Source organism: Molothrus aeneus, chromosome 4 (assembly GCF_037042795.1).
Source record: "Molothrus aeneus isolate 106 chromosome 4, BPBGC_Maene_1.0, whole genome shotgun sequence".
In the NCBI taxonomy this organism is placed as follows: Eukaryota; Metazoa; Chordata; class Aves; order Passeriformes; family Icteridae; genus Molothrus; species Molothrus aeneus.
The window spans coordinates 30,454,773-30,467,411 of record NC_089649.1 but is presented as its reverse complement, the minus strand read 5'-3'; the positions used below and the strand labels follow the sequence as shown (position 1 = coordinate 30,467,411).

The 12,639-nt window shown below is 46.0% G+C and overlaps 1 protein-coding gene across 1 annotated transcript; it reads left to right on the top strand.

The window, feature by feature from the left end:
* The first annotated feature begins 1,120 nt into the window (after positions 1-1,120).
* SFRP2 (secreted frizzled related protein 2) lies at positions 1,121-5,412 on the top strand. The gene is made up of 3 exons (XM_066549032.1): positions 1,121-1,727; positions 2,363-2,443; positions 3,838-5,412. Exons 1-3 carry the CDS (start codon positions 1,235-1,237, stop codon positions 4,140-4,142), a joined length of 879 nt encoding a protein of 292 aa, XP_066405129.1. The 5' UTR covers positions 1,121-1,234; the 3' UTR covers positions 4,143-5,412.
* Positions 5,413-12,639: the final 7,227 nt, after the last annotated feature.

Here is a 12,639-nt window from a genome sequence, read left to right as displayed (position 1 = left end):
ATACTACACAGGCCTACTATTTTCAATAATAATCCCATAAATAATATTACTAAAAATCCAAGAATTATCCAAAGCACACTGAAGCTGAGTTGTGATCCCAGCGCCTTGCCTGTTGTCTTCCCCTTGGTGTTAAATCAACACAAACACAATTTTTTAAGGGAGTTTCTAGGTGAAGACAGGAGTGAAGGGAAAGGATGTGCCTATGCTGCAGGGAGCCAGGCTCGCGCTTTTAGCCTCAGGAAAACGTGCTAGTATTTCGAAAGCGCTGGGATTCTTCCACTCGGGGAAATCCCCCACTGGTGGTCGGGGGCCATCCAGGGGCTGTGGGGCCCGGGTCCGCTGCAGGCGCCCCGCTCCTGGCACGGGAGAGCCAGGGGCAGGAGGGGCTGAGGGGCAGCAGGAGGGGCTGGGGGGCAGCAGGATAAGATGGGGGGCAGCAGGAGAAGATGGGGGGCAGCAGGAGAAGATGGGGGGCAGCAGGAGGAGATGGGGGGCAGCAGGAGGAGATGGGGGGCAGCAGGAGAAGATGGGGGGCAGCCCCAGGGCTGGGCGCTGCCGAGTCGCAGTGGGACCGGGGGTGCCGGCAGCCCCCAGTTTCTGCCTGCGGCTCCAGCCCGGGGCGAGCCCTGCCAGCATCGCAGGGAAGGGCCGGAGGTGCCAGACACTCCCCGGGGGATGAGGGAGCCGCCAGCCTCGCCCCTTGCCTGGGAACCGGCCCGGCCACATCTACCGTCCGCTGGCAGCGAGAACTCCAAACGCGGGCAGGGGGTGCCGGGGGGAGCGCGGCGGCTCCGCAGCAGCTGTGCCAGAGGCAGAGCTCACCTCCAGCTCCCCGCGGCCCCTGCCCGGCACAGGAGCTCCTCGGGGCTCTTTGTTCGCCGGGATCTTTCCCTCCTTCTCCGCGCTCGCACGGTAATGTTCCTTCCAAAGATTTCCTGCCAAAAGACAATCCCCCTGAGCAAAAGCAGACCGAGAAAGTAGTGACCAATCCTTTCTGGATGGCTGTCACCAGGCTCCTCCCAGCCCCCGCTCCCCCTGCTATTTGCATACAAAAAAATCCAGAAAACTCCCGTTTGCCCCAGCATCTCGCTCAGACTCTCCGTCCCCGCCTGGCAGCCGGAGCCCGGGCTGGGGGACGCTGCCTGCGGCTGAGGTAGCGTCGCGCCGCCCGCCCCGTCACCCCGGCCCCCCGAGCCTTTCGCCAGCCCCCCCTCCACCTCCTCCGCGCCCCAAAATGCAGCGCCGCCTCTGCGCCCTGCTCCTGCTGGCGTCCCAGTGCATGGGCTCGGCCGCCGGGCTCTTCCCTTTCGGGGAGCCCGACTTCTCCTACAAGCGCTCCAACTGCAAGCCCATCCCCGCCCCGATGCTGCTGTGCCGGGGCATCGAGTACCAGAGCATGCGGCTGCCCAACCTGCTGGGGCATGAGACGGTGCAGGAGGTGCTGGAGCAGGCGTCCACCTGGATCCCTCTGGTGCAGAAGCAGTGCCACCCCGACACCAGGAAGTTCCTCTGCTCCCTCTTTGCCCCCGTCTGCATCGACGACCTGGACGAGATCATCCAGCCCTGCCACTCGCTGTGCGAGGAGGTGAAGGAGAGCTGCGCCCCGGTGATGTCCGCTTTCGGCTTCCCCTGGCCCGACATGCTGGACTGCAGCCGCTTCCCCAAGGACAACGACCTCTGCATCCCGCTGGCCAGCAGCGACCACATCCTCCCCGTCACCAGGGAAGGTAAGAGGGAGCGGCCGGGTCGCCCCCGCAGCGGCAGCATCTACCCCGACGAGGCGCCCCGACAGCGGGGTCCCTCCGCGGCTCTCCACGGGGGAGCGAAGGCGTCTGCCTTCAGCTACAGCCCCGGGGCTCCGGGACGGGGGGACCGGGGAGGTGGCCGCAGACCAGGCTCAGGGAGGCTTTTCTAAGGGGCCCGGGGAAACCGCAGGCACCGTCGGGGAGCTGTCATCGGCCTGCGCCCATCTCCATCCTCACAGAAAAGGTCTGGGATTCGGCGCTGGAGCCGCGCGGCATCCAGAGGGCCGATGGCCTTGTACGAGAGTCATCGCTGTAGCGCGGAGCTGGGGTGCTCTGTGTCGTGTTCCGACCGACCTCCCCACTCCCCTTGTACTTTTTTACCCGCTAAAACAAAAACTTTTGGTTGAGGCGTGACCTTAAAAGTCCACCGTGACCCCTGTAGCGGGTCTGCCGCAAGAAAGGCGGGACAAAGTGCTCGGGCAGCTTCGGGGCTGGGGGGAGAAGGAGCAGGCTCTGGGGTGAAGGGATGGAAAGCTGGCGTTTCCCAAAGGGTTCCCAACGCCACCTGCTGTTCCTTTCTCCCCGGGTCTGACGGGGACTTTTGCTTGCATTTGCAGCACCCAAGGTCTGTGATGCCTGCAAAAACAAAAATGAAGATGATAATGACATCGTGGAAAACCTCTGCAAAAACGACTTTGGTAAGTGGAAGCAGAGCTCCTCTCGCTTGAAACTTGAGAGTCGAGGATCAGGTACAGCTCCCAGTGGAGTCATAAGAGATGTGCCTGAATAAAGGCAGGGCTTTGACCGTCGGGTCGCAAAACACAGAATTCCACCTTGGAGTAAAAAGTAGCCCTTTTTATCATTCTTTTCTGTTTACTGTTTTGAAGTAGTGCTCTTTTATGCGGATGCTGCTGGCAAACCCAATAGAAAGTAAAAAGAGGAAAAAAAAAAGAGAATCTTTCATGCAGACTATTGCCTGGGGAGAAGTAGAGCAAAGCTTCATTTAGATGTTTGAGACAGAGCTGCATGACCAATCTCAGTGTATCGTAAGAAAGACTCTCTCTGCAGATTAAGAATGAAGCTCTATATATCATTTGACAGAGAAGGTAATGCACAGACAATTGGGGATATAAACTTAATGGGAAGATCTGGGGTTAGAGGAGGACAAGAAAGCCTCTTCAACACAGACAACTGAAGGACACATTATCCACACATTAGCATTTCAAGAGCAAAAAGGAATAAGGAGGGGAATCCTTTTACAATAGGTCAGTGTTTAATACCTGGAAACAGATTTGTAGTGTAAGTATCTACAACAATTCAAAAGTCTTTCTTTAAAAAAAAGCAAACAAAAACCCACCCAAACCCTGAAACTATGATTGTGGGACATAATTGCTAAAACAATCAATAGTTTTGGCCCGGTAAATTGCACTCAGATAAATCCTCCTAAAGCTAAACATGCCCCACAGCTTCTTACAGAACCCTGTAACCCCCTCCTAGTTATTTTACCAAATCGAATGCAGCTGTTGGACCAATTTGCCCTCCATGGGATCTATTCTTTCAAAAAAACAATGCATGTGAAATATCATTTCCTTACAGGTTTGCCTAAAATCCTCTCCAGCCTAATAAATTAAGTGTAGAAGTTTTGAGCTGCAGCAGAGATCAGGTTTCAGATTAGGTCTAGGTACTTGCCTCCCCACCTCCCCTTCAAACGCTACTTTCAGGAAAGCTGCCCTCTCCCAGTAAAGAAAAAACAGTGCTCTGCTTAGTGTAGCAAACCTGCCCTCTCTCTGCTGCAAACAGGAGAAAAGCTGGAAAAAATATTAATTTAGAAAGGAAGGGGAGAGAGGGGGAGGGGAAAGAGGAGAAAAGAAATCAAAAAAACCTCAACCCTAAGGTTGATTCAAACTGAAATGACTTGCATGCCCTTTGTGGCTTTAGAAATGGAGCCACCTGCTGCCTCTTCTGTCAGCCCTGACAGTTTAATTAGCAATAGAGCACCTCCCTCCCCAGGTCCTCTTTATGTGCACTAATGGGAAAAAAACCTCTCAATCTCTCTCCCTCTCCCCACTTCCCCCTCCCCTCGCTCTATTAGCCTTGAAGATAAAAGTGAAGGAGATTGCCTACATCAATGGGGATACCAAGATCACCCCTGAAACAAAGAGCAAAACCATCTACAAGCTGAATGGGCTGACAGAAAGAGATCTGAGGAAGATAGTGCTCTGGCTCAAAGGTGGCCTCCAGTGTACCTGCGATGAGATGAACGACATCAACGTCCCCTACTTGGTGATGGGGCAGAAGCAGGCTGGGGAACTGGTGATCACCTCGCTGAAGCGGTGGCAGAAGGGGCAGCGGGCGTTCAAGCGCTTCTCCCGCAGCATCCGCAAACTGCAGTGTTAGTGGCTTCGGCTCTGGCTGTCCTCCAGCAGCCACCCCTGTCCCAAGCTCTCTGGGCCTCCAGCTCCTTCCTGCTTTGGCCCCTGTGAGCCTCCAGATGCCGTGGGCACAAGGCACAGCTGCCCGAGAGGGGAAGAACCCCTCAGTTTTTGTACATAGTTTAAAATGTAATAAAAAAAAACATAATGACTATTTTTGGGAAGCATTAAAGTATCTCGCTTAAAGCTTGGGGTTTTTTTATGGTTGCAAATGTGACTTTGCTCTGAGGTCTTTCCCTCTTGGTTTTGGTAATGCTGGTTCATTTATCTTGCTGCTTCTCTGTGTGCGTGCATGTTTGTGGTGGCACGGCAGGGGCCGCAGAGAGAGCCAAGCGCGCGGCTGGGCTGTCACCGCGGGCACTGCGCTCCCGCGGAGCTGACACCGCTTCCCACCCGCACCAGCGCTGGAAAGGTCACCTTACGACTCTTGCATGTGATACATAGGCACCAGTAAGAGTATATTAACCATCCTCACTTTTTATTTTCCACAAGTCTGAGCCCTCTCTCAGAAAAAAAAAAAAAACAAACAAGTTTTGGAGCTGGTTGATCTGAATCCACCTTTTTTGTTTAATTGTTTTGCAAATTAAACCATCTGTAGCCTAACTGTAATATACCTAGTGGTTAATCTGAAAGAGTTGTAAAATATTGCTTTAATTAACCTTGTAAATACTCCAGATAAATGTTATATTCTTGTATATAAACTTTACATCATAGTTTACTTATTGTCTCTGTCTGTATCACTTTAATCCATTTTGGGAGAACTGGGAGAAAGATGTCCAACTGGACTTTGTCATGGCAAAGCAGAATTTGTCATTCCACCCTAAGTGACCAGTACAAAAGCACAAGGAGGTCTCTAGTGCTGCAATCAGAAAATCTGTAGTGGACCTCATTTCCCCAAAGATGAGCCCAAAAGACACAGGACTGAGGTTCAGTCAGCTCATTTGAATATGTGTCTGTTGAGCTCTTGGAGATGAGGCTTCTTTTCATGTGGCTCCTTTGTTCGATTGCCTGCATTTTCTCATCTCAGAGGACTTTCCTGACATGGAATTGTAATGAGACCACAGTCTTAAAAATTAAATCCATCTTTCCATTTCTTGAAAAAGACATATTAAGGAGGGAAATGTCATTTGCTACTTGCAATTCAGAATAATGGTAGAGCAAGGCATTTTTTTTGTATGTACACTCACTATACTTATTGAGAAAGAAAATAAAAGATACCTAATAGTGTAACTAAATGAATGTTTTTCAGCATTTTTCTTACAAACGTTTTCTGATGAAGAGTTTTACCTGAATTTTATTGTACTTACCCTGAAAAATAGTCTTGCTTCCCAGTGCTTTTACACACAGAAAATTCTTCATAGCTTCACTGACAGCCCCATGAGCAGTCCCATATTCCCCAGAACATTTTATGTTAACTCTTCACTGACAGAATACAAATCCAACACTAGACTTTTCTGTAAAATGAAAATCCCATTATTTTAATAAATTTTGTGTAATTTTTCATCATCAGGATCAAAAGATGAAAAGGAAAGATCCAGCATGTACACCGTTTCAGAAAAATGAGTTATTTGCCCTCTCCCACAGTCTTAATGCACTCACTATAACTGGTACAAACAGTGGTAGGATGCTGACCATGCAAGAAAAGAGCAGTCCTCATAAATGTCCTCAAAAGTACAAATTTTTTTTAAAAAAATGTAAAAGGGAAAAAAGCAACGAATCACCAAACAAAATCCCCATTTCAAACTGGCTCTTAATTATTTTGTGAAACGATATCTGTATTTAAAGGCCAATACCTTGCTGAAATGTCATTAAAACCTTTCTTCTGAATGCACCTGACTTACCAGGAAACAGATTTGACTCTTTTCATGTAATTATTCTAACACCGGCACTCTGTCCATCATCTTACAGAGCCATTTGCATTCAGGTGTTTTATCACTCTACCCATTCTGCTCAGCATATGATGTAATGCCTGTACCTGAACAGCCTTGGGCTTAGAGGAAGCAAGCTCACTCTTCAGGAGCTGTCTGAAGATGGACCTGCAGAAAACAGGCATGTGTGCCCCACGGAGGAAAACACTTTGAGGAGGAGGTTGCTGCAATGCAGGCACTGGGGACTGAAAATGAGCAGCCAGGACTGTTGCACACAGCCTGCCTTACAGATACTAAGTTGTCCTACAGCAGCCATAAAATTATCTTAATTGGGCTGTCCTGGAAGGCAGCAGTACTGATGCTGATGAGGACAGACAGGTCACAAGTTACTCACTCTGGGGTCATGTTAAGGCCAAGACCATATAACAGACTTTTGCCAAATTACTTAAATGCATAAAGCATACCACCTATGATCAAAAGTGCCCCGTCTTAAAGAAAAACCTCATATCACATTCCCCTTCACAACATAAACACAGCTACACCAGCAAAATCCTGTTCATATCAGGACGAATTCAGGAGAAGAAGAACAAATTTAACTGGCAAACATTCAATTTTGCTAGCATAATCAGCGTCCTGGATTAAGAGCACCCTTTCATACAGATGCCCTACTGATAAAGCCTTCTGCTTGTGGCCCTTGGCTGAATCACTGGCACTGTCCACTCTCGAGGCGAATTGACAGGGCTAGGATTGCCTTTCAGATAAACAGGATTTAGGCAAATGTGAAAAGTAATGGGATTCATCTTTTCACAAAGTTCCATTACCTTGTTCTAACAGTATTGTATTTAAAGATGGGTCATATCCGCCTCACCAAGAAGTGTCAATGTTTGTTGTACAGCTTCTAGTGGTGTAAATTCCAGACATTGCAAACTATTCAACTGAAAATTAGGATTTTAAAGCCTGAAGAAACTTCACCTCTCAGATACTGGCAAAGAAGTAAACACATACATTTTTATTCTTACTTGCTCAAAAATAACTGAAAATCTTTGACTGTGCCAGGAAAATAGTGAGCCAAACATATAACAAAAATTATCAGAGCCTGTTACTTCTCATAATTGTGTCACATATACTTCAGAGGAACTTTATTACCTGGTATAGTCCACTCCTAACAAAGTTTTTTTTTGCAATTGATGAAAAAAGGCAACCCACTGCTGCAATTTTCAGACACTTTTTGTCTTTTTCTAAATAAAACAACATTTTTATGCAGCCAATTATGTAGCTTCCATTGTATTTGCTTTCATAAAAACTATAAAAGCAGCTGACTACAATGGATTAGTTTAAGAACAATAATAATGACACTTGACATTTATACAGAATTTTCCATTTCGTTTCTCAGACTGCCTTCACAAAAATAGGCATTAATATCCTTTTGTAGATTAGGAAAATGAGGAACAGTGAAGTGAAATAACTCATTCAAAACCACCCAGCAAGTCTTTTACAGTCAAGAAAAACAGAGTATTTTTTTCCTCCAAGTTTTATGCTCTAATCATTAGACCACAGCAATCAGAATGATGTGTAATCAAGGCAGCACTTAGATTATAATTTGAAAGCATAACAGCAACCAAGTGTCCCTCCAACTTCTTCCCCTCAAGTGTGTAAAAGAAAATGTCTGCCCAAATTTAAATTTAAAACCCATCAGCAATATTCCTCAGTATTTTCCTTTCCTTCTTATTGATAGTTTCTCTTTATCCTTTAACTATTTCTTAATCTTTTATTTTCTCCCTCACTTCTCATTCACTTCAGACACTCACAGAGAAGCCACCCAGCCCCTCTCTTACCCTCTCATACAGACACTTTTGCCCTCAGAATGGTTTATTAAAGAACTCATGCAGTATTACACACAAGCCACAAAAATCCTGAAGACCAGCCCAAGACTTAAAAAGACCCATGCAGAAAATCCAGTAAGAGACATGTAAATTTAATTAATTATTTTCTCTGAGGACACAAGGGCAGTTAGCTGCCACAAGGAGCATCACAGACACATGCTGGTCGGCTCAGGCCACTATACCTATTCTGCAGCAGGAGAATATAAAGATATTTAAGGAATATGTGAGCAAGAATGAAGAATAAACAGGTAGAACACACATTTCCTTGGTAACCAGGTCTCCTACACATCTCCCTGTTGTTATAACCCTTTGTTCTCCAATCTTGGGCCATGAAGTGCCTCTCTCAACCCTGTCTCTCCCTCTCTTCAGCCATGAAGGGTATCAACCAAGAGCAGAGCCACCAAGACTCAGAAAAGGACCACCACATTGTCCCCTAGGTGCCTGCTGGGACTAGAGCACCTCCCCTGCAGCCAGCAGAGCAACTTGGCTTTGGCTGTTTTGACAGCCCACTGCCATCCCCACCAAACCTACCAGCTCTGACAGCCTTGGTCACACAGTCACAGTTGGCCATGCCACAGGAAGAGCGATGGATTGATGGCTACCAGAGCAGTAGGCAGCCTTCCTTAGGCTGGGCAGCCAGGCTTTTGTTATTGGAGCCAGAAGTTCTTATTTCTAGGCTTCAGAGACCTGCCTATATGATTTATCTAGAAGTTGCTTTCTTATCAGCAGATGTAGTTTTAGCACAGCCTGACTGTCTGGTGAAACAACCACAGGAATGGATCTTGTTTGCCTCTGTACGAAGAGGAGAGTGCAAGATATTCACATCACAGGAATCCAAGACCCCAAGCTCTCTTGCAAACATAAATTAGCCCCCACTTTATCCCTTTGGGGTGAGTTTAATACTGTAACATTTTCCAAATGCATCAACTGCTTTCAGGGTGAGCCATGGGCTCCTAAATCACCTAGATGCCTTGGAAAATATTAGCAGCTATCCCCCACTGGAGTTAAAGCCAGTTGGCTGGGGTCAGCCAGCAAGCCTGTCACCCAGCCAGGAGGAACACCTCAGCAATCAGCCAGCCAGCCCATTGCTCTCACAACTGATCAAAATAACCAACCAACACAGAAAGCTGCACTGTGCAGCAGCTGATGGAGCAAATTTCAAAACCAATCACCACACACACAGAGAGCAGCTGTCCAGCCAGAAGGACCAGCACAAGTCAGAGGTATGCACAGCGTCTTACAGGACAGACACAAGAAAGAACTTACATACCTTCTAAGACTCACAATAAGGCAATACTATTAATGCAGCTCTTTCAAAATCCAGATGCTGCAGATCATCCTTTTGGAGTCATTTTCAGACCACAAAATGATGCTGGAGTTGTGGAGAATTTTCTGCTTGGACACAACAGATTGCCATTAGAGGCATGGCCAAAACTAGCAGCAACTGGCAGATTTAGGACTGATCTAAGAAGGTAGCAGAAATACTAATTTAAGAACACTTTCAGCTTTCCAGATCTTTGTTTTCAGCGCTTAACCTTGACAGTCTTCATTAGACATAAAAGTTTCCATATGGAACTGCTATGGAAGGACAATTAAAAAGTTTTCCAGAGATACCTGTTTTTATCAGGCAAGAGATAACTAATCCTTCCCTGGTAATTTCCCTGTATTGTTAGTTAAATTCAAATCCCTAACATTGTCTAATTGCCTTTTTTGTTATGTGAATCTGCAGCCATGCACCATAGGGAACCCAGGCTGGTTACACACTGAGACAGGTGCTTTAGTGGCTGCAGGGCTCACATCATTAGGCACACACAGAGCTATTAATCATTTCAGTTTACTCTGAGGCACAAACCTGAATTAAGCCAGGCCACTTTCCTATGAAAAACAATAGCTTAATTGTAACAGGTAAGGCAAAAGCGTTTTGAGAGGTAGAATTTCAGGAACTAGGGCAACTCTCCCTAAAAAAAGAATCAGGAAAGACAAGAAAATTCACCATATTGAAGAATTAGGAAGTTTAATCATTTGTTTTCAGCAAGGGAAGAAAAATAATTTGAAGATAATCTATTCTCCTCTTCACACAGCCTGTTACCTTCAGATGCTGAATTCCTTGAGCTGGGAAAAGTTGTCACATTTACATTCTGTGATCTGTAGCACTGCAATCATCCCAGTGATATGAATGGCGGGTTGTTTGGGGTTTTTTTTCACACAATGGGGAGTTTTAAATAGAGATGGATTTTCAAAAGCATCTACTAAAGCACAAGTTCAAAGATTCCAAAAGTATTCTTAGGTTTTGATTTTTACAGTAACTTACACAACAGAAGGAGGAAAAAAATAACTTTGTTGGAAAAAACGTAAGAAGGCATTTTAAATCCTGTTAGATGCCTACAGATGCTTATCTGTTTTGTGAGGTACCCACATATATTTCAAAATCTGGCTGCAAGACATCCTTAGAGAGTTTAATGTACCTGGGGCACCCAGGGATTTTGGAAATGGGACCTAGACTGCTGAAAATATTAGCAAGTAGTGGTGTTATAATCTATCCGACACATGCGAAATGATGATTTTGTCTTTACTCTTTGGTTTCAACATTTGACTAGAATATGATACTTACTTGAAGAGCTGAAATAAGACATCTTTCACTTCCCCACAGAAACAGACTTTGTAAATTCATAAGGTACCTCTGGAATTCTAAAGCTAGCTCTGCCTTCACAAGAAAACACTGCATGGAAATCAGTCCCTTGATTCAAAACTAAACTTTAGAAACCTTTCTAGGAAGATTAACATCCTTGCTAGGAACATTAGCATCCTTCTCAACTTTGTACTGCTACATTAAGTAGATGAACAAGAAAAGATTTGTGTTAAACACTTGTTGTTAAATACAACACAACATGGCTGGAAGCTACATTAACTGTTGACACTTGCAGCTGCTGCAACTCAGTAGTACATCGCAAGGAGTAGTATAAAAGTCAGAAGTATATTAGAGTACACAGAATCACAGAATATTTTCAGTTGGAAGGGACCCACAAGGATCATCAAGTCTGACTCTTAAGTGAATGGCTTATACAGGAATGAGACCAGTGAACTTGGCATTATTAGCACCATGCTCTCACCAGCTGAGCTGATCTCAAATGGATGAAAGAGATGCATTTCCTCACATGTGAAACTCAAAAGGACCACCAGAGACATCTAGAACATGGATTACAATACAGCACATCTATGCTGGTAACGTGCCACAACCCACCTTAGGGTGAAGTTCACTCAGCAATAACTACACTTATCATTTGCACATTGCATCCAAATGTGAGCTGCTCCATAGAACACACATTTTTCTGCACCCCGCTGCCAGCTGTGTGCTCCCACCATCTTCCTGGGTCACGCAAGGCAGGCAGTGTGTGGGCTCAGCTCTTCTGCCCAGCCCCAGATGAGCCCTGAATGAAAACAGCTAGATACCATGAGTGGCTTGTGATGAGTTTGGCAGCTGAGCAGGGGACACAGCCAGTTCCGTCTCCATGTCTGCGTGGGGACCAAGCAACGCATGGAGGTCACATAAAGTGCACCTCAAAACCAGGCCCTCAGCCCAGACATTTGCAAAGAAACAAGTGTATTACAGCAGGCTCAGTCTTGATTTGCTGCTGTGGCTTGCCCAGCACCAGTTGGTGAGGGCAGCTAAAGCATTTGCAGTATCAAATTCATCTTGGTATAGCCTGCCTCTGGAGCACATCAAAGGGTCCCCCAGGGACCTTCCCTTCATGACATGGAGCCTGGGCTGGGGTGCTGTTCCAGCCCTTGAGCTCCCACAAGCCAGGAGAGCAGCAGGCAGGAGATGCCAGTCGAATTACTATCTGCAGGGCAGGGCTCAGCACACCTGAGTCTTGGAGATTAAAAATACAGCTTTTCAGTCTTACGGTAGTCTTGATAAGGCTGAGCACCTCGAGGCCCAGGCTTGCAGCATTTGCCAGCTAACTCTCCTCCTGTTTGCCTGTCTCTCACACTCATTTTATCTTTGATCCTCTCAAGGAGAAAAAGGATCTTGAAGAATTTGTGGAAAACTTTACACACAGCAGTACTCAAAAAAAGAGATAAGAAGGAGGTGCTGGTGAATACTGTAATGGCATAATCTACTTCAGTGGGAGATTCTAGTCTGGCTGATGCATTTCATTTCATTTCTGACACACTATTGAAAGGATAGTGTAGAGACAGAGGTTAAAAAAAAAAAAGAGGGCAAAATTTGCCAGGGAATTTGGTACCAACACATATTCTAGGTGGACTTAATGAAGTGTGAAATGATGGCCTAGAGCTGGGGGAAATAAGCAGTAAAATTCCATATACATTAATAGAAACAGAGGTAGCAGCACTGACTGTTTTGAAGCCTGACTGTTCAACAGCAAGAGAATCTATTTCTAATTTTCATGGTATGTATAAGTCAAGAACACCAAGGATTCAGAAGAGCCACTCCTGCTCAAACTCCAAGTAGAAGAGAAGCATTGTGAGTAGATTTAATGGAGCCCTACTGAAGCCACTGCTCTAATATACCTGATAGCTAAAATGCAACAGCTCACTATGTCTGAATAAAACATGTATTTATATACAAATGCAATAGCAAAAGCTATTGGGAAGAAAAACATCAACCCTGATTGTCATTGTGTGGGCATATAACGAGGTGGAGAAGTAACTGTGGTCAGGATAAAGTCATTCTCATAGTATAGCGTCA

Bases quoted from the DNA above. Each gene is read 5' to 3' on its own strand.
- SFRP2 (XM_066549032.1), top strand. From the start codon at position 1,235: ATGCAGCGCCGCCTCTGCGCCCTGCTCCTGCTGGCGTCCCAGTGCATG. The intron at 1,728-2,362 runs GTAAGAGGGAGC...TTGCATTTGCAG, and splicing joins CCTCCCCGTCACCAGGGAAG to CACCCAAGGTCTGTGATGCC. The intron at 2,444-3,837 runs GTAAGTGGAAGC...TCGCTCTATTAG, and splicing joins CCTCTGCAAAAACGACTTTG to CCTTGAAGATAAAAGTGAAG.